We start from the raw sequence: 22,931 nt of genomic DNA, 5'->3' as shown, positions 1-22,931 counted from the left end.
GGAAATTAGCTTACTGTACAAAATTGATAATTATATTTATAAAGCGCGCAAATAAGACGAAAAGAATATTATGTTCGTTTATGATTGATAATTTCCGAAGTGAAAATTTGTTTAATTACTCAGGATGTAAGAAAATAAAAAAATAACAGATTTTATTAGTATGAAGCAAGATTGTTTTGTTATTTATGCGAGTAAAATTAAGAAATACAAAAAGAATATGCGATGAAAAGTCAGAGTAAAGTCTGCCCCCTTTTCTTGTATAATTTTCATTTATTACATAACATAAAGTTAACGAAATTCTAAAGAAACTTGTCAAATTTGTTATATATATATCGCATACGTATGTGTGTCTAGAATTTAGTGCGTAATTTTGAATTTGACATCACTTTCAAAAGATTAACCATTTGTCGGTGGTAGGTAGTGATACTAATTAAAATTAAAACAAAGTATGATTGTGAAACCAGAAATGATATAGTCATAAACAAAGCGTAGAATTCAATAACTAACTTGATATAATATAATAATTATTGATCATTACACAGATTGATCTGCGTGGTGTGCTTAGACGTGTTCGAGTAAAGTGCTGCGCTCTAGTTAGCGATTGTAATGTTATCGAGATTGATGAACGAGTTACAGAATGAGAAAATGAAAAAGGGTAGTTGGAAGTGGAGACTGAAGCTATTCCGTAATACCATAGTATTCGGCTGGTACTCGTTCGGCATTGAGAGGAGCGCGCGCGCGCTCGCGCGTTACGATCAACAGAGGATCGAAAAATACTTAGGGCAGTTAGTCGCGAGCTTTGCGATTCATCGGGTGATCACCACCACATCATCAAGTAACGTGGACTTTCACGATCGTGCGAACAACGATGATTTTTTAAAGCATGCTGTCAGCCGGTGTTGAAAAAAAGGAAAATAAATAATTGGAAGAAACTAGGAAATCGAAATACACGTACACCTTGCAGATAATAGAGAAAGAAGTGGTAGAAAAAGAAACAGTCGGAAGGAAGGGGAAAGGGAAGGGGATAGGGAAAGGAAAAGGAAAAGGAAGAGAGAAAAGAAAAGAAAAAGAAAGAACGAGAAAGGGGGTGAAAGACAGTGCGGCGCGATCTTGAGCGCGGGAAGACGCACGGAAATAGGCAATAACAATGCAGCATTTTTGTACGATTATTTGCGTAATTTTGTTCATTCTAATTTATCGATTAACAGAAATCAATGGGGAGGAAATGGAGAGAGAAGAAGATTCATTTTGTCGTCCATTCCCTGAAATTATTTTGCAAGGGACTAAGATCGATAGATCCGAGAACGGAAGCTTAGTGCACGATAAGTTGGTGTATCCTGCTGGATTGTATCGAGTATTTGAAAATAAAACATACGGATGCACATGTAATTTGCGAGCATGTTTGAGAAAGTGTTGTAAAAAAGACGAGATTTTAGGGAAAGGTATTCGGCCTAACTGTACTCGCTCATCAAACGGGTTGCCTGCTCCGGTTCTCGTTCTCAAGCAGCATCAACTCGCTACTGAGATTAAAGGAATATCCCGTATAGACGAACTGTTTTTTCTCGTGGAGGATATGCAGTGTCCCCAGAGGTTTATGCTCGAACCAGAACATTTCGAAGAAGATGAGTTCATCCTGCTACCAAACGGTACCCTCGAAACTCCGACCGTCAACTATGCAGCATGGAGTTACTGTTTCGACTGGCAAGAATCTTCCAAAAAGGTCGTCGCTCTAATTTGCTCTTCTAATTCGTCCATAATAAATGCTTCTTCTGATCCGGAGGAGTCTTTCGACATTGGCATCGTTATTTCTATACCGTTCTTTGTCGCGACCTTTTTCGTTTATGCGATCATTCCGGAATTGAGGAATCTCTATGGAAAGACGCTAATGTGTTATGTGGCTTGTTTGATACTCGCCTACTCTTGTCTTGTTTTTGCCAAACTGCATTACTTAGAGTTTGTCTTCTGCTCCACAATAGGTAAGCAATTTTATTTTATACTGCTTGTTTCTTCTTCTCTCGCTCTCTCTCTCTCTCTCTCTCTTTCCGTTATACTTCTTTATCCCCTGCGCATACACGCACTCCTTTTCTCCCTATCTCTTCATTCGTTTCCCATACCATTATCCCCTCTTTTAGGTACTTTGATTTCTTTGATTAATCAAACATTACGCACGGTATGAAAGCTATGATATCGTTGTCCTATCAGTTTAAATTTCCGGCACACCTTCTTTCTTTCTCCCTCTCCCTCTCTCTCTCTCTTTCTTTTTTTCTTTATGATAATCTTCTTTTACGAATTCGCGATAAAGTCGAAGCAAGACGAAGGAACTGCGAGTAAATAAGATAATGTATCAAATTCTCTGTTATGAGAGTTGCACGTTGATCGTTTATTAGGTACGCATTAAATGTATATTATTTTGAGAAGTTTCGATGAGTTCTTTTTGCAAGGCTTCCATCACAGTTTCGAAAGTCTGGAGAATTGTTTTCGTCGAAAGATTAATCGAATTAGCACTATGCCTCATTCGCGTGACATCGTTCACTATATCATGGAATCGCACACGCACGTGTCTTCCTTTACATACATATACGTATTATATGCCATACAAGTATATATATAGATTTATTATGTATATGTATATGTACAGTCGTACCCATAATTAATTTGTAAGTTAATGCTTATCATTTTAGCGAATTGACGAGAAAAGGACAAATGACGCAAAAGAATCATATGATATACGTTCGTTATAAGAATGAAGTATACAGGTGTATATATATCTACGTACATTTATCAACATTTTAGCGTTTATATGTTAATAGTAAATGCATATATTATCGTCAATCTTTTTTTGATACTTTGACTTTATTTACATATAACGTAAGCGTAATTTCAAAGTATTCAAAAGATCAGATACAATTGTCATTACAAGGCAATGAAATTACAACTCATCGACATAAATATAATAATAGATGATTAACAATGTAAGCTGTAGTCAAACAGAGATACCGGTTTCGTGAACAATGAATAGTTTGAATATGATCATTGGTAGTTTGAAAAATGCTTATTGTTAATGTCGTGATGATCATTTACGCAAGAACGTGTAGCGTTCTCGTTCGAAGGTACTCCATTAATCTTGCACGATAACCGCGACGATGATTTGACGTTCCCGATGACAGCGATTCCATGTCGTTTTCCGAAATCACGGAACGTAAATAATATGCGTTTAACAACGTGATCGATCACGACAGAAATAACGTCGCTTCAGTTCTAGTTACAGCTTTGTTCGTAGATTTAATAGATATACGATCGATATTCTATTATTATTCTATCTATTACTCTAGATAGGACTAGTTTTTCCGTTGATTCGTAAAGTTGCTAAAAAACCGTCCTATCGATACTCAGATTAGCTGAACGACGATACGCGTCTGAAAGAAACTGATAAGAGGCAAACTAACTATCCAAGTCACTTACGATTAGTTTGGTCAAAGGCAAAGAAAAAACTTGCACAATTTCGTACTTGCAGAAACAAATAGGACGATAATTGTTCTTATTTTGCCTTTTTCCTTCCTATTGCCAAAACTGAACAAGTTTTTATTTATCCTTGATCAATAGTCGGAATTTGCATTTCGACATATGTTTCGTGAATTCTCTGTCTCTTATCTTACGAATATGAAAATGAACAGAGCGAGGATGAGTCGTGATGTCTCTCCTTGTCGTGTCGGGCATTGCCTAATGAGAATTTCGTCTTCGCTGTATCTTCTATTTATCTTGCTTTCTCCTACTTTGCCGTGGCATGTGCTATACTATATTTACGTATTTACATATTTACATATAATGAGCGCAAGCGGAAAAATATCGAAATATCTTGTGGGAACTGTCTGCTCGATATCTACAACTGCGATCCAATAAGTGTTGGAGTTCTTGATCCTGGTGTATACGTAGGTATGTACCTCGATCGATCTTCTCGTCTTGCCCTCGATCGGTTGGATTGTTTGACTAAAAGTTGGTTCGTACATTGTACGTAGATACTTGCCGCGCTTTGTTTTACCTGCCTTCTTTGACATGTGTATGCGTTGGTAATAATTTGCGACTCATTCATCTTCGATCTTCGTCGAGTTATCTTTCCCGCCGTACGCGCGTTATCCCTCCTCCTCTCATTCTGCCCCATCTCCCACTCTCTCTCTCTCTCTCTACGTCTCTTCCAACATTTTCTTTAATATTCCTTTCGATTCGTAACCTTGAAACTTGTTTCGGCTGTTGGGCAGAAATGAAACGTTTAAGTTCAAAAAGAATGATAGGAAAAAGAAGAAAGAGGAAGAAATAGGGAAAGGGAAGCATCGAAATGGGTGTGGGAGTGAGAAAAAAGGGAGAGGGAAAAAAGGACATATAGAATAATACAGGAGAAGGGAAGGAAAAAAAGGAAACGACAAAATCCATAGCAGTAGTCGGTCGGTTACAACGTGACGCGGCCAGGAGACGTTGTAGACGTTGCCAGTCGTTATATCGTTTCCGCATAACGCGATAATGTCTGTGGTCATTACGAATCCGGACGATTCATAAGCAGTTGCTCAGCGAAAACCTACCTAATAAGATGTTTCGTGTGGCGATCATCGGCCTATTATCTACGATACCCGCGATACACCCGATGGGACAACGATCCACGCAACTCCATGATACAACAATGTTTCCTCGTCGAGAACACATCGCGTATGGATCAACGATGAAAGTGGAAAGTAGTGAGCAACCGGAATTGTTCCGATCGAACAAGAAATACATCAAAGAGGAGAGAAATATTTCTACGATATCAAGTACAGAAAGCGTTGACTATTCGACCGAGTCGGCCAGTCACGCTGGAGGAGTAAGTCTGCTTATGTGTTGCTCGTACGGATATCGTTTGAGCAAGGACGGATGCATCAGAACGAATGACACCTTTCGCTTCCCGGCTCTTTACGATTCCAACAATTTGTCCTTAATTGACGAGGCACCGAATTATCAACGCTATTTCAAATTGGTCGTTAACAATCCTTGCATCAATCGTCAACGCTATAAACTTGACCCGAATGCGAATCCGATGGATGAGTTCATGCTTCTCGACAATGGTTCGATCTACATGAAAAACGAGGGTGATATTCTCCGAGATGTCAACTACTGTTTAGGTATCCTCGATACCAAACTGTTCGATGTGATTCTTTGTTTCAATTTGGGCGAGAACGAGGATACGCAAGAAACGACGAAAATCACAGTACTGTTTCCTGTTGGATTAATCATATCGGTGCCATTCTTGTTTGCTACGTTTGTCGCTTACATATTGATACCAGAATGGAAGAATATACACGGCCGTACGCTTCGTAGCTATGTCGGTTCTCTGCTGATCGCCTATGTGATACTCGCGGTCGTACAGATGACTCCGCAGCAACAGATTTCGGATACTCTTTGCATCGCATTTGGTACTCGTCGTATGCCGATTTTAACCAGTTTACCGTCATTTTCCCGATATTCTACGCTGCTTCTTATTCTACCTTTCCTCCACCTTACCATTGTTTCTAATTACGTAACGCAATTATTTTAGTCCGTACGTCCGTAGCACAACGCGGGTATTCCCATATTTATCCGCATGCTTATACATCTTACTCTATTCTTTGCAATTTTTATTAATTATGTTCACTCGCTTAGCGGCTCTATAAATTCATACTGTGTATTATATGACAAATGCATTTCTATGAACGGTGTACTTAAATCGAATTCTGTTTCAGCGTTCATCATCCACTTCTCTTTCTTGGCCAGTTTCTTCTGGTTGAACGTTATGTGTTTTGATATTTGGTGGACTTTCGGGTAAGTTATATTTACGTATGTATGTAAGACTTGGATCATTTACATATCGATTCCAAGTCATTCTTCATCTTCGACATTTCTTCTTGATTCGATGGCGTTAAGCCGAGTCTAAGTACGACAAACTAAAGTGTAATTTGACTAGCAAGCTTACAACTTATGACCGTTTAATCGTTAAAAGCTTATTGTAATCGATGGTATACGTGCCGTGAAACGTATTACAAATACTATTATATCTCCTATTAGCCTTCTAGCTAAAGCAATTCGATAGTTGACGAACGTCGAAGAAAATTGATAGCGGCATAAACGCGAATTAATATCCGGTTCGTGACGGCACGTGTACACTTTGCAAACATTCTTAAATTAAGTTCGATCGGTCCACGAAGTGGAAGTGGCTCCTTTTTCGAGTACTTTTACTACTTAGACGTCTCCGTCCATGACGTATCGATTTAATGTCTCACATTGTCGTTGATGTCAACGATGACAACAATAATGATAACATGTCTTTTCTCTGTTCTCTGTTCCAATTTTCGATCGATCCGATCTTGTCTCTTCGTATACAGACCATTTTTCCCAACTTGTTACTATTATGATAACCATCTAAAATTCATTTATTCCGCTATATTAAATTTATTTCATTCATTTATCTCGTTCGTTTATTTCGCTGTATTAAAACGACAATGACGAGCGTATTTAAGTGGTAGAATCGCGTATAGGAGCGAAACGATTGCGTGTTAAAAATCGCAAATAACGATCTCTACTTGCCGGAACGAATTCTTATAAAAGTAGCAGCTCTACCTACATATATATCTGTAAAGCGCCAGGTGTACAGCAAACAAATCGTGGCGTATTCTCTAAACAAACCTCGAAAGCTCGGAATTGCTCTTTTCCTCGACACCGACGCCGACGCCACACCGACGCGACGCCATACCGACGCCACTTCCATGCCATGCTAATGCCACATAGTGTCGATATACACACATAGTACGCGTATACTGTTATGTGTATGTATATGTACGATGTGTACGTGCCGATATCGATTCCGATATTTTGCAAATATTAAAACTACGATAAAACACGAAAGTGGAAGGAATTTTAATTTTCGAAAATAAAATCAATGGATAAGCAACTATTACATGATTCGCATGATTTACATGTTTTACAGATGTCCCAAACAGATCTCCAGTTGTTAATCGCAACACGCACTGTAGATTATTTTATATTAGACTATGACACGTAACGATATATCAACGTCTGAATTTTCTTCTCACATCAGCTGAGAAGATTACCGTACGATAATGTTACGTTATTTATTGTCGGCTATCTTTCCAACTTTCCTTCATTTGTCGAATTCTATGGAATTCGCTTTTTCAACGAAATCACACATTCTATAGTCATTGTATAGGCATATCGGTATTTTTAAACGTTCCGCGAATAGAATAACGTTTCAAGAAGAGAATCGCGTGACGAGAATGTCGCGCCCGAAAATTCTAACCACTATACTACATTTTCATATCATTTGTAGCGCATGTGTAATCGTAATACTACGAATGGTCGTTCGTAGTACACACGTGTACTTGCTCTTTTTGCCAAGCCCTTTTTATTATATACGTAAATTTAAGTAAGTAGAGATACGTAGATGTGTGCGAGTATAATTAAGGGCGTGACTACGCGGTGCGTTACGGGTACCCATGTCGTCCCCTATTTAATGACCTCGATTCAGCTGATGTGATCATATACATAATATATACTTACTTATATACAATATACATACACACATACGTGTGCGGACACCAGTGACATCACTCGCCATCAATCACAAATTACCTCCGCACTTAATTCGGACGATATATCCGTAATACTCGCTCCTCATATCTTTTCGCAAATATCACCCATCTGTTCGCAATTATTTTCTCCCGATAAAGTTAACCTCAACGAACGAATGAACAAACCAATTCCAATTCTAATTCTACAAATCGTCTATTTCCTTCATTTACGACTATTTGCAATTGTTTTTTATTTTTCGCTTTCTTTATTCTTCTTCTTTGTTTTCGATCGTGTCGATCAGTTGCGCGTACATCTCTTGAAAAATTCCAATGAATCGAATTGCGTTTTTATTTTCCAACATGTACTCGAATAAATAGGGTAAAATGAGACGAAACGGAATAGAATACGGAAATCATGATTTCGATATCACGATCGTGTTAAAGAAAGGTAAAAGCGTTATGTTTTTATGCTGTGCCTCTAAAAAGCGAAGAGTTAAAATCTCACTTTCGTAAGATGCGATAAGCACGAAATACGAAATGCGTCATCCGGAACCACAACTTGCGCGTATCATATATCCTATATGTCGAAACTAATTTGAAACTTGAAAGTGAAAGTGTGTCAACTTTTCTTTTCTATTTTATTCTATTTGCTTTCGTTTTTTGTCGGTTTTCCACATTTTCTTATCCAGGGATTCCTGATTTTCAGAGGTTTCCGATCTCTACATGGCAGCGTGAAGCAAAGGGAGAGAAAAAAGTTTTTAATATACTCCGTTTACGCTTGGGGTTGCGCATCGCTACTCACCGGAATTTGTGCCATTATGGACTTTCTTCCTGACATTCCAGAGCATTTTATCAAGCCACAATTTGGCAAACATAATTGCTGGTTTACCAGTAAGTGCTCATAAACCTAGTCTCGATAATTTGATTCTAATTTTTTATAATTTCGATACTGTTACAGCTAACAAGGCAAGGGCGATATACTTTTACGCGCCAATGGGTGCTACTGTGTTTTGCAACATATGCCTTTTCATCTCCACGGCGTTGAAGATCGTGCGACATAAAAAGAACACTGCTCAACAGCTTAAAAGCATAGACAGTAGGCGTCACGACGACAATAAACAATGGTACGTTTTCTTTTTTATTCGTTTACGCAATGAAATTGAAAAGTTCTTTCCGTTTGAAAGCTACTCAATTTTCTTACTTACCTACAAGTAACACTAAACTACCACTATGAAGATAGAATAGCTCTGTAATTACAAAATCGCGACATTTTGTTTTCTTTCCTTTAATTACATCGATGTAATTGGACGTTATCCCTCTTATTATACGCCTATGTCGATAAAATTATTTTCGGACCTTCTCTCGGAACGCGTAAAACAAAGATTTTCCCATGGTTCGATTTGTTTTCGTAATGACGGAAGAGGCGGGTCCCTCTCACGTAACAAATACATCCGTCCGAACAGGGTCTCGCTCGCGATCGCACATTTCATCTTTCAAACTTGCCATCGTTTACATCTACGTACCAGCTGCTACTACATACTTGGAATACGTATTACAAAACATGTATCATTCAAATTCTTTCTACAACGTTATTCATAGATAAGATTGCGCGTATAAGATTTTAGGATACCGTATACGAAAACATATACGTTATACATGCGCTTACGGGCGCAGTTCGCATGATATACAAGCTCAATTTCGCCAGAACATTGTCAGTATCACATATACACACTGCCATCTGGCAAAGTAGAAGAAGTAGTTGAACATATGCCGTTGTAATAGCAAGATTGACATTGTCCACTGTCAGTGGTATTGTCAGTAACTAATTTCTTTGCGATCTTTGACAATGCCGACTTCGCATATTACTAGCCACATCCGCGGAACTCCTGTAATATATACACACATATAGCTACTTTAATTTTTCACTTTACCATATTTTAATTTTAATTCGTTTTATTCAGGTTCAATCTATATTTGAAACTCTTCATCGTAATGGGCATTAATTGGTCAATGGAAATAATATCATGGCTCTGCAACAATTCACCGGCTTACATTTGGTATCTTACAGATCTTACCAATACTTTGCAAGGTGTACTCATCTTTTTAATTTTCGTTTGGAAAGATAAAGTCAAACGACTGTTATTAAAAAGATTCAGTTGTCACAGAAAAAACATTCTTTCAAGAAACTCGACTCGCAGTGCTTGTCATAGTTCAGCGACATCTCGTACTTGCACATTGACGACGACGACACAGTTTCAGGAGAAAATCGATCCCTATTCGAATGAATCTTCTCCCGGCAAAGCAATTGTTATGAATTAACAAGAATCACAATTAGCCTGGAAAGATTTAAATATATGTGTACTTTGATGTTTGCGCGATTCATAAATACGTATGGCCCATGCAACTATTTTTCGCAAAAACATCACAATTTTCTTCGTTTAACTTCATTCACATATCACATTCGTTACGTTCACATGAAAACCGTGAGAAAAATAATGCAGCGAATTATATTGAATTGAAATGAAACAGAACGTATCGAACTGAAACGGAACGGAAATCGATAAAAAATAAAATAAATCAATAAAAATAATATAGGAAAAGAAGGAAACTTTGAAAAATGTTATTAGTTGGTGCTTGTCATAAATGTTAACTCGCTTAATATTCGATTCGCGTTGAATATTTAATCGATTGATGAAGAAACGAAGAAATGTTGAATGTATATTTTATCGAAGCATATCTAGTCATCGTTAGTGGGCTGTCTTTCTAACGTTCAAACTTACTACCGTATGATTGTTCGATATTTGCATATGAAGCGTTCAACTTTTATTTTATATCATATAGAAAGTTGTAATCACCGCCAAGAATATGCAAATATAAATTAAGAATCTTTGGAAATTTTCAAGTTTAATATCATTCTATCGCCGAGATATTGTACGAATAAATTAGGGTTACTTTACTATAGTGACACTCTTTTCTCTTATAATATATAAGTTCTAATAGTTATAATTTTATTCAATGATCAATATGACGAAAATTTCATCGAATTTTATGTTGTAAAATAAGAAAGTAACAATATCGCATTGTTATGTATATCAAAATGTATATTATTTGCTATTCTTATTATGTTAAATATGATAAACATTTTGTACATTTTTCTTATATGTATAGTATACATGTTGTACATCTAATTAAACACACATTATATATATATATATTTTTTTTTTTATTCTACGAAGCTATTAAAATACAGTACAAAGTAATTAATATATAAAGTAATACTATACCGAACCTATTTATCAAACATCATGTACTATGAGTTTCCAACTTTGTTATAAACTGTATTGTTTGTATTAAACAGGTAAATGTCATCGTTGCTTTGCCATGAACTCCATAATTCATTACACCTCGGTCCCTTCTTTCGCTTTCATCCATTTATGCAAATACATCTTCTCTATCGGCTCCAACGCCTTCTCCATCCTCCAAGCTAGAGAAATTCAAAAAGTGGGCAGGTCTGTGAATTTCGTGATAGAATTCTTTCGGATTCGCCAATTGCAGCTCATATTTCATATTTGGATCATGTCTCACACCTGTGATTACCGAAAAAGATAATGATAAGATTGTAAAGTATAATATTCAGCTATCAACAAATGAGAGTAATCAAATCAACCACATATATCTTACCCATAAAGTTATAATTCCAAGACCCTTGACTCGGAACCATGAAAAATCCAAGGAAACGATCAGACAATAACATTTGTACTTTTTCATAATGACTCGGTAGATAGCCTTTAGGATTATTTCCTTTGTCGGTATTTTGCTTTCCCCATTCGAAGCCACTAAAACATAAACATATGTATAATTTGACAATAATCAGAGGAATCGCGAGATATTTAAAGATAATGATAAACAACCACATTTTGTTCGAAATACGAACCTAGGTGTTAATTTGTATGCCGTAAGAGAACAAGATCCTGGCGTAAAACTACAAGTAATAACGATAGTTTTTTCTCCATCCCAAATTGGATTTTCTGCCATTATTCGAGCATGCGTAGATATATCCTAATAAAACAATGCCGTATTAACACAATATATAATACAATGTATCATAGAACAAAGAATAGCCTTAAACCAAATTCGTTTAATAAACATGTATCCAACAATATAATATTAACCTGCGGTGACAATTGTGGCAACTCGTTAGGTTGAGTATGAATCCAACCAAGAGGCTCCATCTCTTTGAGATATTGATGATTCGGAAGTGTATTAGGCAAATGAACAGTTTGATGGGTACCCCATTGTGGAGCCATAACTATACATCGTATTTCTTTAACTTGTGGATTATCTGGTGGACTAATCCCATATAAATACCCCGCGATCTATATAAAAGAGAAAGAAGAAAAAGGAAAGATTAATTAGATATTATCCATAATTTCTCTGATATTGAGCTGTACATATATGTATACTTATTAAATCAATTATTTCATAAGAGAGACATACCTGCGCTCTCAAGTCCGAAATGGTAACAAATTTCTTAAGAACATTCTTTGGCAAAATATAAGTGTAACCAGTCTCCTTAATGTCATCAGACGATACATATATATGATTGGTCCGAAGATGCAAATTAGTAGCTGAAATTGCTCTTACTCGCCATTCAGTCTTAGAACTAAACGTTTGCGTTTCGTAATTAGAAGTTGTTGCTGTAATAATTTCGTCCCCGTGTTTATTTACTGTTCGTGTAGTTGTCGCTGTAAGCTGCGATTGTTCTTTTGTTTGCTTTTCTATTTCAGCGATTTGTTGACGTTGTGCAGATGGTGCACTAATTTCCATACCCAAAATGATATCTCGAATTTCTGACTGTGTCAGCGATGCAACGTTTACACTGAGACCAATACAAAATTTCCAGTTACTCTACAGTCATACTTTGTACATATTGTTATAAAGAAAGAAAAAGATTAGATATTGTACGTACTTGTTCTTTTTACCATAATCTGCTAAAATAAGATCTTTTAATTGTACTTCGACTTTAATCCATTCATCATCTGTTAAAGAAGGCCATATATGATGTGGTTCTGTTATGGTTGTCTTGTCAGGTTTTAAAACAACCTTTGTTCTCTCAGTGTTGACATGTAATGCGCGAAGGATAAGAATCAAACGTGAGAAAGCCTATAAATAAATAAATAAATAAAATGATTCATAATTCATAATAGGATAAAAATAAACAGAGATGGAAGAAGAAGAGGAAAACATTTATTAATAATAATTACCGTGTACGATGAAATAGTTTTCAACCAATCATCATACAAGTTAAATAACACCATTTGAGGTTCTGTTGCCTTCAATATTAAGTCACCAAACTTTTCGACTTTCAAACAAGCCTGGAATGGTAATTGGAGCTCCGATCCTTTTATAACAATGTTCGGGAAATCGAGTAAATGCACTTCCAAGGGATCCAACATTCCCTTTCTCGTTACTATAATCTGCTTAGGTTGTTCTTCAACCGGTAAAGATCGAATAAGTGCAGCTACTTCTTCAGCAGTTTTCCATTTTGCCAACTGTTACATGAAGACGCAATTTTAACAACATTAACTATTTTTTTAATATAATATAATTTTCAAATTTAATTATAATGAGTATACTGAATGCATATTACGTACCTGACCTAAACGCTTTTGACCAGCCCAAACAGAAGTATGAATAATTTTTAAAAATAATTGGCCAGTCCGAGGATTAAAAATAAAGATAGCTCCATTTATAGGCTTTGTCGTTAAATTACCTTCAAATGTTTTATGAATTGTAACACGGTAAACGTTAGTATCATCGACAAACCTAATAGATTCGAAAAATGAAAGATCTTTAATATAAGTGTATATTTTTGTTTCATACTAATGAAAATATATAAAAAGAGATAGAAATACCAAATAATTTGATTTGAAAAGAGTTCCCCATAATTTTGTGAAGATAGATATGGTTCTGTAGGTTCCGATGAATAAAGTTGCAATGCTTTTCGAATGCGTTCTCTCAATACGTATAAAGCCGGGTTAGCCTTCATTATTTTTGCCATTGCTTGCTGTATAAGAGGCTTACATCCTGGGAACCAGTTACCATAGGCGCTAATAAACAAAATTGCTATGTTTACAAGATATTCCTGCAGTGAATAATACATTTGTATTCACGGATATTGACCGGTTACGATTATTTTTTCGAGTAGCGATGGAGGAAAAATCGCCTACCGTCTTTTGACTCTAACACGCGCGTTTCAATTTGTCCATTTGACTTTCAAGGAATGCATTCCAGTAAAGAGAATGCATTCCAACTCTGTATCCGAAGTATACGAACAAAATAAGACAATTATGGACTGAACAGTTGATGCAATGGAGAGACATTATTCCTCAATAACCATCGATCAGTCAATTTCTGCGAATTTCAGTATAGCGTTACTGAATACAAATACTTAAAAATATATACCTATGTAAATTATAAGCCAAATCGATAGCAATTAATAGCCCTGTTGGTGATGGATAAATAGACATATTGTCTGTTGTGTAATCTAAAAATTTGGCCCTAGCATATCGTTCAATATCGTGAGAATCATAATCTCCCCATCTAAGCTGTACATCTATCCAATATTTTTGTGTGGTAGTATTATCCATAAGATCTCTGTTAAAGGAATGAATTATTAATAATAGATACTGAGCTCAGTTCTAAGTACGATAATACGAAATTTATATAGAAAGCTAAAAAAAATGTGACTACTTACTTTGAATCAGCGAGTAGCGATGGCCTAGAGACATTCCACTTATATGCAGAGAAAAGCAAAATATCGGCGCAGGAAGAATTCATCTTGTACGATTTTCTAGGATGAATGGTCTCTTTTTGAACAGTTTCGATTTCCAATGCATCCAATTCTTGATCGAAAACTTGACAAAGATCCATCACTATCGATTCGTGTACTTTTTGCCACAAGTGAGCACGAAATATTTGAATTAGCGAAATCTTTAGCGTTGGAATTTTACCATGCATAAATATTCCTGTTAAATCCAGTTGTACCTAATGATAAATAAACGATCCACTTATGTCAAGAATATACCTCTGATTATGATCCATCAAATAATTATAATCCATTAACATGATGAAATATTACCTGAAAACCAACGTACACGTTTGCTCTGTTAATAGTTGGTGACCACCATAAAGTGAATCGACGATTTGGAATTTGATTTAAACCAGACCTTTGAGCGTTAGTCAGTTTCTTATATTTCATAGATTCTTCGAATCCAGATGCTTTCTCCCTAAGTAAAAGAAACGACAAGTAACAAACTATGGATTCTTTTACCAATTTTAAAATTTTGAAATAAATTAAAACTAAAAGAAAAGAAAAGTGAAGAAAGGAGAAATCAATCTTCTTTGTTTCAATAAACATGGATACATATATTAAACGAGTAAAGTATGTATGTACACTTAAATTTGCAATTATTAAATCTGTTTTTTCACTCTTTGGCTTGCAGTGTTGTTTTGCTTGCAAAACTAATTGCAAAGCTAATTGCATGTTTATATTCACGATTATTAATTCTCTGCCAAGTTAACTAAGTTATTCCCTATTATGATTTCAAAAAATTACAAAATCTTACCAAAAGAGACCTTCCCATGTTGGGAAGTATGTCCCTTTAAAGAGAGTATGTTCCAAAATACCCTCTACACCGCCAAGAGCCTGTATCATATCTGTTCGGTAATTATTTAAATTCCATAATTTACCATCATGACGTTGATGGGTCCACCAGAATGGATTTTGTTTTAAGACCTGCAATTACGTATAAAAAATATAATATTTTCACATGCATAAATAAGATACACGCAAAGATTGATATTGCAATAAAATACGTGAGACAGTACCTGATACTGTTTAAATTCTGTACGTATTCTCCAACCCTTATCGTAGGCAAGAGTGTGTCTGTCTTTCTGGAACAGTGTATTTATTCTAGGGATACCACGATCCCAACTATCTTCAAGATCTTCCAAAGTAAGTCTACGATTTTGTGCATTGGCTTCTTGTCGCTTCAACGCATATTCCGCCCATACTCGTTGGGAATCTATAAACTCGGATTCCCAGGGTTGAATGTACCGATATAAGTTTGGAATTAATTGATCTTCATCGTGACTCATGCCTGAACGAAAATGCGTAATACCAACGTCGGTTTGTTTCGACCATCTTAAATCCGACTATAACATTTTATAGTTATATTATATATGTTGTATTTGAAAGTGTCTGAAAGAATTAGCTATCGAAGAAATTTTTAAAAATAGTAATCTACCTGAGGTATAAGTACATGTCCCATCGAAAGCATTCCAAGCCCACCCAATTCCTTCGGTGTATAAAACACTACCGGTGGAAATCGCGAAGGCATTTTTGAATTAAGACCAATCTTGATACGCGTTTGAATTTTATTTTCGCATTTAACCAATAAATCTAGAAGTTCTTGTGTGTTCACCACAGCTTCGCGGAAGTAGGTCATGAGTCCAATTAAAGCTGTATTCCATTTGTTAACGATCTTCGTGAAGGTTGTGGATCCAGAAGCCATAAGGATTTGCCTAACTCTGTTATGAAATCGTTGCAGACTTTCATCATCGACTCTCAAGAAACACTGAGCCGTTCTTTCTTTTGTAATTTCGTTTTGTAAATTCCACACACCATCCCTATGCGTGAACTCCTCGTGCGTAGTTCTACATTTTGGCAAAATTCTGCACTCAAATCCACTCATATTAAATAACAAATTAGGATTATCTTTACTATATACACTAACAAAACTATTTTCCCATTGTATCGTAGTCGTGGAACGGGGTAAACGATTTTTAATATCCCAAAATACAGCGCGACCTCTGGAAATAAGAAAATAAGAAATTTTAAAAAAATGAAGAAAAACAAAATGAATTCAAGATTAATCTACGGTAAATGAAATGACAAAAAGAATTAAAGAATCATTCAATCATTATTTACTTACAAATTAACGTCATGCTTCATAAGACGCATTCGCGCATCTCGGGGCCAACACTTTTTATTATTATAACCAACGATATTTTCATTATTAGGATCTGGATGCTCCGTTAAATATCTCTGAATTAGATCTCTCGCTTCATCGGCAGAAAACCTATTAACATAGAATACAAAATTAAACGTCAACTGACATCCCAACAACTTGATCAAAAATAGACAGAAATTTATGTTTTGTATACATGAAGAATAAAACGATTCGTCGAACGATAAGATATAAAATCTTACCTCAGAAACAAATGTATTCTATCTACATATCTGCAATATAACCTAATAGGATGTGCTGTTTCTGAAGCTACGTCTTGAAAAGTTAGAAAATCATTTGGCATTTGGGGTGGGCCAGCCATTTCACTAGCTCTTTGTAATCCAAGAACCAACAAGTCTAATACCAGACCATAATATTGCGCTATAAAAGACGCAAATTGTAATCCTCTAATTATTCCATAACTGTTAGTATGATTCATATCCTAGAAACAATTGCATATATTATATTTTTCTTTCTATTTAACAAAAAGAATCGATACATGCTCTCTAATAAAATAAAGGATATACCTTGTAATTTATGACAACGTTATTCTTTGCAGTCATATAATCGGCTATGTTATGATCAACGATCAATCGAAGCACTCTATTCAATAACGTCAAATCGATTTTTTCATACAGTTTCTCGAATTTTGATTCCAACAATACATTACATTCCCCTTCGCTAACATCCCAAACATCTTGTAGATTATTGATACCCTGACACCATTTATATACCAATAGAGGAGGTGGTTCTGTATCTGAAGGTTTAACCCATGGTGGAAATAATCTTCGCTTATCTGCTTCATACCACAGGTATTGATCTAAATAGGCATCCGTAATTTTTTCAAGCGGTTCGACGTCGTAAACGGGAATCAGATGACTATAAAGATCCATGAATTCTATTCCCACCTACAAAAGGAACACGTGTAAGTTTTGTAATAATGAACAAATCCAAAATGTGGAGGTTAGAAAAGATAAGTAATTTAAAAAAAAGTAAGTAATTCAAAAAAGTAAGAACAAAATTTTACCTCTTTGAACGTTCTTTGGGTGAGAAGATGACGTTTAATTCTAGACAGTGCTTCATGAGGATTGTCATATGCTTGTTCTATCAAACCGAGTTCTTCGCGTTGACTTTGATTAAGCCTCGATTTGACACTATATGCTTCCTTTAATCGTTCCAAAGCTAATATCAAAAGCTTGGTGTCATGTTTATAAGACAATGGTGGGAAAGGTATAGGAGCAAATCTTCTCGATTCCAACCAATGTACAGTTGTAGTATATATAGCTACAGCTTCCTCTGGGGAAATATACGGACCATCCTGCGTGCACAACAGACGAAATGTTTATAAATTAATGATTAAATTTTAGAAGACATATGATAAGTACACGAAGAGTGTACTTTGTAACTATTCATTTCTTACTGTACCTTCAAATAATTATGCTGTCGTTCTTGTTCGGCTTTCAGATAAAGTCGGGTGAGACGTCCAAGATTCTTTTTACAAACAGTTTTATCCACGGTAGCACCACGTCTAATACGTTCTCGATTATAATGCGCAGTATTGGTCCACCAATCTGCCTTCATTTTAACATAACGAAGAATCATATTTTCGATCGGTATTGGTAATCCCGGAACCTACGGAAAGTAGTTAGAGAAAAGAAACCGTAATAAGTCTTAAACAGAAATCATTAGCAATAAGTAAAGAAATCGGAAATTAATTATGATAGACGAACCTTCCACGGAATATTAGCCTTCCAACATCTCCACGCCTCGCTAAGATGCTGAAGTATTGTTCGGGCTTTATTCTGTTTGATTCCCTCTGGCATCATATCTACAATGTCGTGCATCACTGATGCTCTTAGCTCAAGATCAAAATGCGACTCTACTCGCTGTTTCGTTACAGTTTTCGCGACTCCCTTTGAATGGCGACCTTCGAATTGCCTAGACAACAAATTCCCTAACCATCTTTCCAATAATGGAGTAATACCCCTCATAAAGAAAAGCCATACTCTCCAGCCAGGTGCCCAAAATCCACATCCAGGACCTTTCCCGACAGGCCCCTATTCATTCACATATCAAAAGTAACCAATGATCCGTTTATTTTATTTAAATGATATTAATAATAGCACACGATTTAATCTAACATCCTTACCGTATTAAAGCGATAATAAATTAAATGTTTTAAGTCTTTGCACATCCTGATTTGTCGCATTAGTTTATATTTATACCGATACATTCCAGTTAACTGACCAACGTGTGCAAAAATATATTGCAAACCATCCGCGAGTTGAAATGCATCAACATTATTCAAACGATATTGTACGTGAGAATCGATGATCAATTTCGTCAAACGGAGAATCTCACGACACAAATGGAAAGCTGAAAAAAGTTAAAAGACCAAAAACTTTATGTCGAAATTCGTAAAATGTATACATTGTTTTTATGTATTTAAACCAATGACTCACCATTTCCAAATCTAGATTTCTTTCTTTCTTTCGTCGTTAGAGTTTTTACTGGTTTCAGGTTAAAATTGTAATCTAAATGAAGATAATTCAAATTTTTTCTGTGAATTAGTAAATTTAACATGTTATATCCTTGTCTACAGACTTGTAAACCAGCTTCGACCCAATCAATTGTAGTTGTTTGGAAAAATTTCGTGGATTTGAACGACCGGAACAAATAACGTTTCTTTTGTGGTTTAGGATGTCTGTGTTTCAGTGCATTCAACACAAAGTATTTCAACAACTTTTGATAACTAACTCGAACTTTAACAGGTTGTCCTGGTGGACAATGTTCTCTATACCAAGATTTCACTAGAGGAATGTCAATGGCCCTTCTTGTTCTGCCGGAACGGGTATTAAATGGCCTTGGTGCCCATAATAAAGCTATACCATTTGCTGTGTTGTCTGTATATAATGGAGTTTCTTGAAGGAAAGGTTGCACTTCTTCAGGAAGCACAAAATCTTCGTCATCTTCGATTTGTGGTTCCACAGTCTAAAAAAACATATGTAATTCATGCATTCTACCGATTTAACGAATACTCCAATTAATTATACACTATATATCATGCTATTTACCTTGAGGGAATTTCTGTGAGAAATAGGGTTAATCAAGGGATCAAAATAAAATGCAGGTAAGTCAGGATCTTCGGTTTTTATATAAACAACATTTGGTGCGTGATACCTGTAAATATCATTTGAGAATTTCATTAGAAAATCAAATTACATACTGTCATATTTTAAAAATTTTTACAAAGACTGTAGGTGATTTCAGCAGTTGCCTTTTATACTTTACAAAGGATACGAATAACAATCACCACTACATTTCTTTACCACGCTGCTAGTAAGACTTTAATGTACTAAGCATAGACAAGTCTCAAAACTTATGTGGAATTATTTATTGTACATATTTATTGAATGATATTATTACTTACCACGATAAATGTACAAAATGTGGCATGTTGTTATATAAATAAGGAAACGCAATGCGGTATTCTGTTCTTATAGGCTGTCTAATAATAATTTTATTAATATCATTAAACTCATTCCAATCTTCATCAGCCGCATTTGAATCTTTCACCAATGGTTCAAATTTTGGTCCACCTGGTATAGCCATATTTAATGCCTTCGCAGTAAAAAACGACTTCGGGTCAAAGAGATAAAAAAAGTTATGGTCAACCAAATCCGTCAATAATTGATTAGCTAAACGATATAAAGTCGCCATTTGTGGTAAAGTCAAATTCCACCTTCGGTAAGTAGATCCATTTACGTGTCTGTAATGTTATTAGCAATTAAACAAGATTTGATAAACAATATTTACATTGTAAAATGTATTTCATACACAAAGCAATAATTCAGTTTAGCGTTTTGTCCAGCTAATAGTAACTCGTAGTACTCATCTCGGATAAGACTGACGAATTACTATAGCCATCAACTCACATGTTAGCTGATCTCAGGACCCCTACGCAATTCATCATATGATACTAACTATATGATATAAATAGATGTAATGAAATGTCTGTAATTAATTCAAACAATATTTAACACCTACTTTGTCCCAACAAGTGGTTTATGTTCATAGAACCATAATGCCACGGATTCATCCTCCTCTGAATCCAATTCAATTTGAATAGCTTCCAATGGTTCTACATCCAAAACGTTGTCTGCGTAATCCAACGGAGGTTCTTCGTCATCGAAGGGCGGAAACCTCATTCTTTTGAAATGCCTACGATCCCTTTTTTCTCTCCTCATCATAATCCACATTGTACTAGATAATAAAAATAGAATATGTATATATATACTACACACACACGCACACGCTTTATTTCTTATTGGATATTGCATAAATGCAAACAAATGTAACATTTTTTTCAGCTTACCCCCATTGTGCAATATATACAGGTTCAATAACCCAAGGAATTTCATTCACAAATGTAATTGCACCTGTGATATGATACAGCACCTTTACATCTCGAATTTGTTCCCAAGGCATAGGCATATTTTCTAGAAGTTTCATAACTGCATGGGGCATGTATTTTAATGCTCTGAAACGGAATTAATTAAACAGAGGAATTGTTTAATATTTCTTTCACTTTATGAAAGACATCAAAGTTCAAATATATCCATTTACTTACCCTAAATAAACACGTTTATCATGTCTATATTTCCGACTGCTCATGTCTCCATGATCTCTAATAATTTTTCTTATATGTTCCGGGGGCATATGTTCTTTTTGAGCATCCACAAAACCAAACTTTCTTTTCTCTGCAAATCTTTTTGATTGAAGTTGCTGCCATTTTTGAGCTAAAATTACATAAAATATATAAATATTTATAATATATTAATATAATTAATATATATATATATAATTTATAATATAACACCAATATACAAAAGATTAAATTAATTTCAGCTTTATATAAATATCGTATCATAAATCTTTAAATTTATATTGTAATAATTTTACTTTTTTTTTTTAATTCGAAAGATGTTAATTTTTAAGCACCTTTTTCTTGAAGTTTATCTTCTGACAAAACTTCAGGTTGTTTAGGCATTTGTGGCAATGGGGGTCCAGCTATTGCTTGCATATGAGCATGATGTGCAGCTTGTGCATGTGCAGCTGCTTGAGCATGAGCCTGAGCTGCAGCTAACTGAGCATGAGCCTGTTGTTGAGCCATCATCGTGGCCCAAGGGTTTGGGCCCAATAAATATGGTGGAATCGACATTCTTTTTAAATTAAATGACTACTAAAAGAAAAGGAAAAAGTTATTTATAGCAATAGAATGTATTTCAAGTATTTTGGTAAAATGTTTGTATTTAACATAAATTGGTGATATATACATCCTATAATTGTAATAAAATATTATTTGGAATTCATATACATATGTATATAAAACAATAAACAATACATATTAATACAATTACAAACTGTTCTAAGCAGAGTTCCAAACAAAAATACTGTTAGAAACAAGTAAATATAAAGCCGACTAATTATAACCAACATGATATGATAATATAAATGTATTACTGCAGATATAAATAATTACAAATTTAATTTAACCAATATTTTATTTTTCATTTAGAATTAATATTGATTTTTACTATGTAATTTAACAATATTTTTTTCGAAAAATTAATAAATCGTAAACTTACTTTGATATTATATGGTAGACATTCAGCACGGACATAAATCAAACAGAACTAAATAATATAGATGTTTCACTCTACAGTATATTTAATTTACTAGCCATATACAATGAACAATACGGCAACACCGCTATATACATTAACATTCGACTATGACACATTACACCATCGCTATGACCTAAAACAACTTGTTTGCAAACAATTCTATTACACGCAAAAATAAGATATGAAAATATAAAGATTTATATAAATATGAAACAAACTTACGCTATATACGTATATCATACGCACATACACATGTTACACTGCACTATGATTTAATTCAATGTTCGTACAACTGTTTATGATCATTTATCATAAGAATGAACAAATATTTCATAAAATTATAAGAAACCATATCAATTAGGTGAGCTTATATCACGGTTGTATTATATCTAGTTATATTGCAGGCACAAATTGTATTTGCGTTAAGACCAGATTCTTCCATTGTTGCCATTCAAATTCAGCTTAGTGCCATGCTAGTGTCGGTTATGTGTTTACACTTACCTTAGCTACTTATTATAGATGTCGCATCGATAAACCTTTTCACTTTTTATTCATTTAAAAATATGCATATCGTCAAAATATTTAAA

At 35.0% G+C, this 22,931-nt stretch overlaps 2 protein-coding genes across 5 annotated transcripts; one reads left to right on the top strand and one right to left on the bottom strand.

The window, feature by feature from the left end:
- Positions 1–698: 698 nt before the first annotated feature.
- LOC117153726 (G-protein coupled receptor Mth2) lies at positions 699–10,648 on the top strand. Of its 2 annotated transcripts, XM_033328045.2 has the most exons (6): positions 703–1,975; positions 4,595–5,438; positions 5,745–5,823; positions 8,293–8,477; positions 8,545–8,710; positions 9,548–10,648. In XM_033328045.2, exons 1-6 carry the CDS (start codon positions 1,148–1,150, stop codon positions 9,903–9,905), a joined length of 2,460 nt encoding a protein of 819 aa, XP_033183936.2. In that variant the 5' UTR covers positions 703–1,147; the 3' UTR covers positions 9,906–10,648. The 2 variants fall into 2 exon arrangements, with proteins under 2 accessions (XP_033183937.1, XP_033183936.2); XM_033328046.2 differs by lacking the exon at positions 4,595–5,438 and having other exon boundaries at positions 699–1,976.
- Positions 10,649–10,785: 137 nt separating this feature from the next.
- Prp8 (pre-mRNA processing factor 8) lies at positions 10,786–22,796 on the bottom strand. 3 transcript variants are annotated; one of them, XM_076618354.1, is made up of 31 exons: positions 22,567–22,796; positions 22,306–22,486; positions 21,659–21,899; positions 21,288–21,456; positions 21,033–21,197; positions 20,705–20,920; positions 20,088–20,426; positions 19,732–19,837; positions 19,120–19,648; positions 18,807–19,033; positions 18,388–18,714; positions 18,083–18,289; positions 17,685–17,975; positions 17,185–17,565; positions 16,861–17,099; positions 16,583–16,729; positions 15,896–16,460; positions 15,477–15,803; positions 15,215–15,384; positions 14,728–14,875; positions 14,344–14,633; positions 14,052–14,243; positions 13,502–13,696; positions 13,241–13,412; positions 12,851–13,138; positions 12,556–12,749; positions 12,084–12,465; positions 11,759–11,962; positions 11,521–11,645; positions 11,268–11,422; positions 10,786–11,173 (listed from the first exon to the last, which is right to left on the bottom strand). In XM_076618354.1, the coding sequence occupies exons 3-31, from the start codon at positions 21,876–21,878 to the stop codon at positions 11,019–11,021; spliced, it is 7,125 nt and encodes a 2,374-aa protein (XP_076474469.1). In that variant the 5' UTR covers positions 21,879–21,899; positions 22,306–22,486; positions 22,567–22,796; the 3' UTR covers positions 10,786–11,018. The 3 variants fall into 3 exon arrangements, with proteins under 3 accessions (XP_076474469.1, XP_033183911.1, XP_033183912.1); XM_033328020.2 differs by having other exon boundaries at positions 21,659–21,896; XM_033328021.2 differs by having other exon boundaries at positions 22,306–22,477.
- Positions 22,797–22,931: the final 135 nt, after the last annotated feature.

This window comes from Bombus vancouverensis, chromosome 1, assembly GCF_051014615.1.
Source record: "Bombus vancouverensis nearcticus chromosome 1, iyBomVanc1_principal, whole genome shotgun sequence".
Classification (NCBI taxonomy): Eukaryota; Metazoa; Arthropoda; class Insecta; order Hymenoptera; family Apidae; genus Bombus; species Bombus vancouverensis.
The sequence above is the reverse complement of the archived record's forward strand: the minus strand, read 5'-3'. Positions and strand labels throughout refer to the sequence as shown.

Bases quoted from the DNA above. Each gene is read 5' to 3' on its own strand.
- Prp8 (XM_076618354.1), bottom strand. From the start codon at position 21,878: ATGTCGATTCCACCATATTTATTGGGCCCAAACCCTTGGGCCACGATG. The intron at 13,413-13,501 runs GTATTTCTATCT...CGAATCTATTAG, and splicing joins TTTTCAAATCAAATTATTTG to GTTTGTCGATGATACTAACG. The intron at 12,466-12,555 runs GTACGTACAATA...TATTGGTCTCAG, and splicing joins GATTATGGTAAAAAGAACAA to TGTAAACGTTGCATCGCTGA.
- LOC117153726 (XM_033328045.2), top strand. From the start codon at position 1,148: ATGCAGCATTTTTGTACGATTATTTGCGTAATTTTGTTCATTCTAATT. The intron at 5,439-5,744 runs GTACTCGTCGTA...ATTCTGTTTCAG, and splicing joins TACTCTTTGCATCGCATTTG to CGTTCATCATCCACTTCTCT. The intron at 8,711-9,547 runs GTACGTTTTCTT...CGTTTTATTCAG, and splicing joins CACGACGACAATAAACAATG to GTTCAATCTATATTTGAAAC.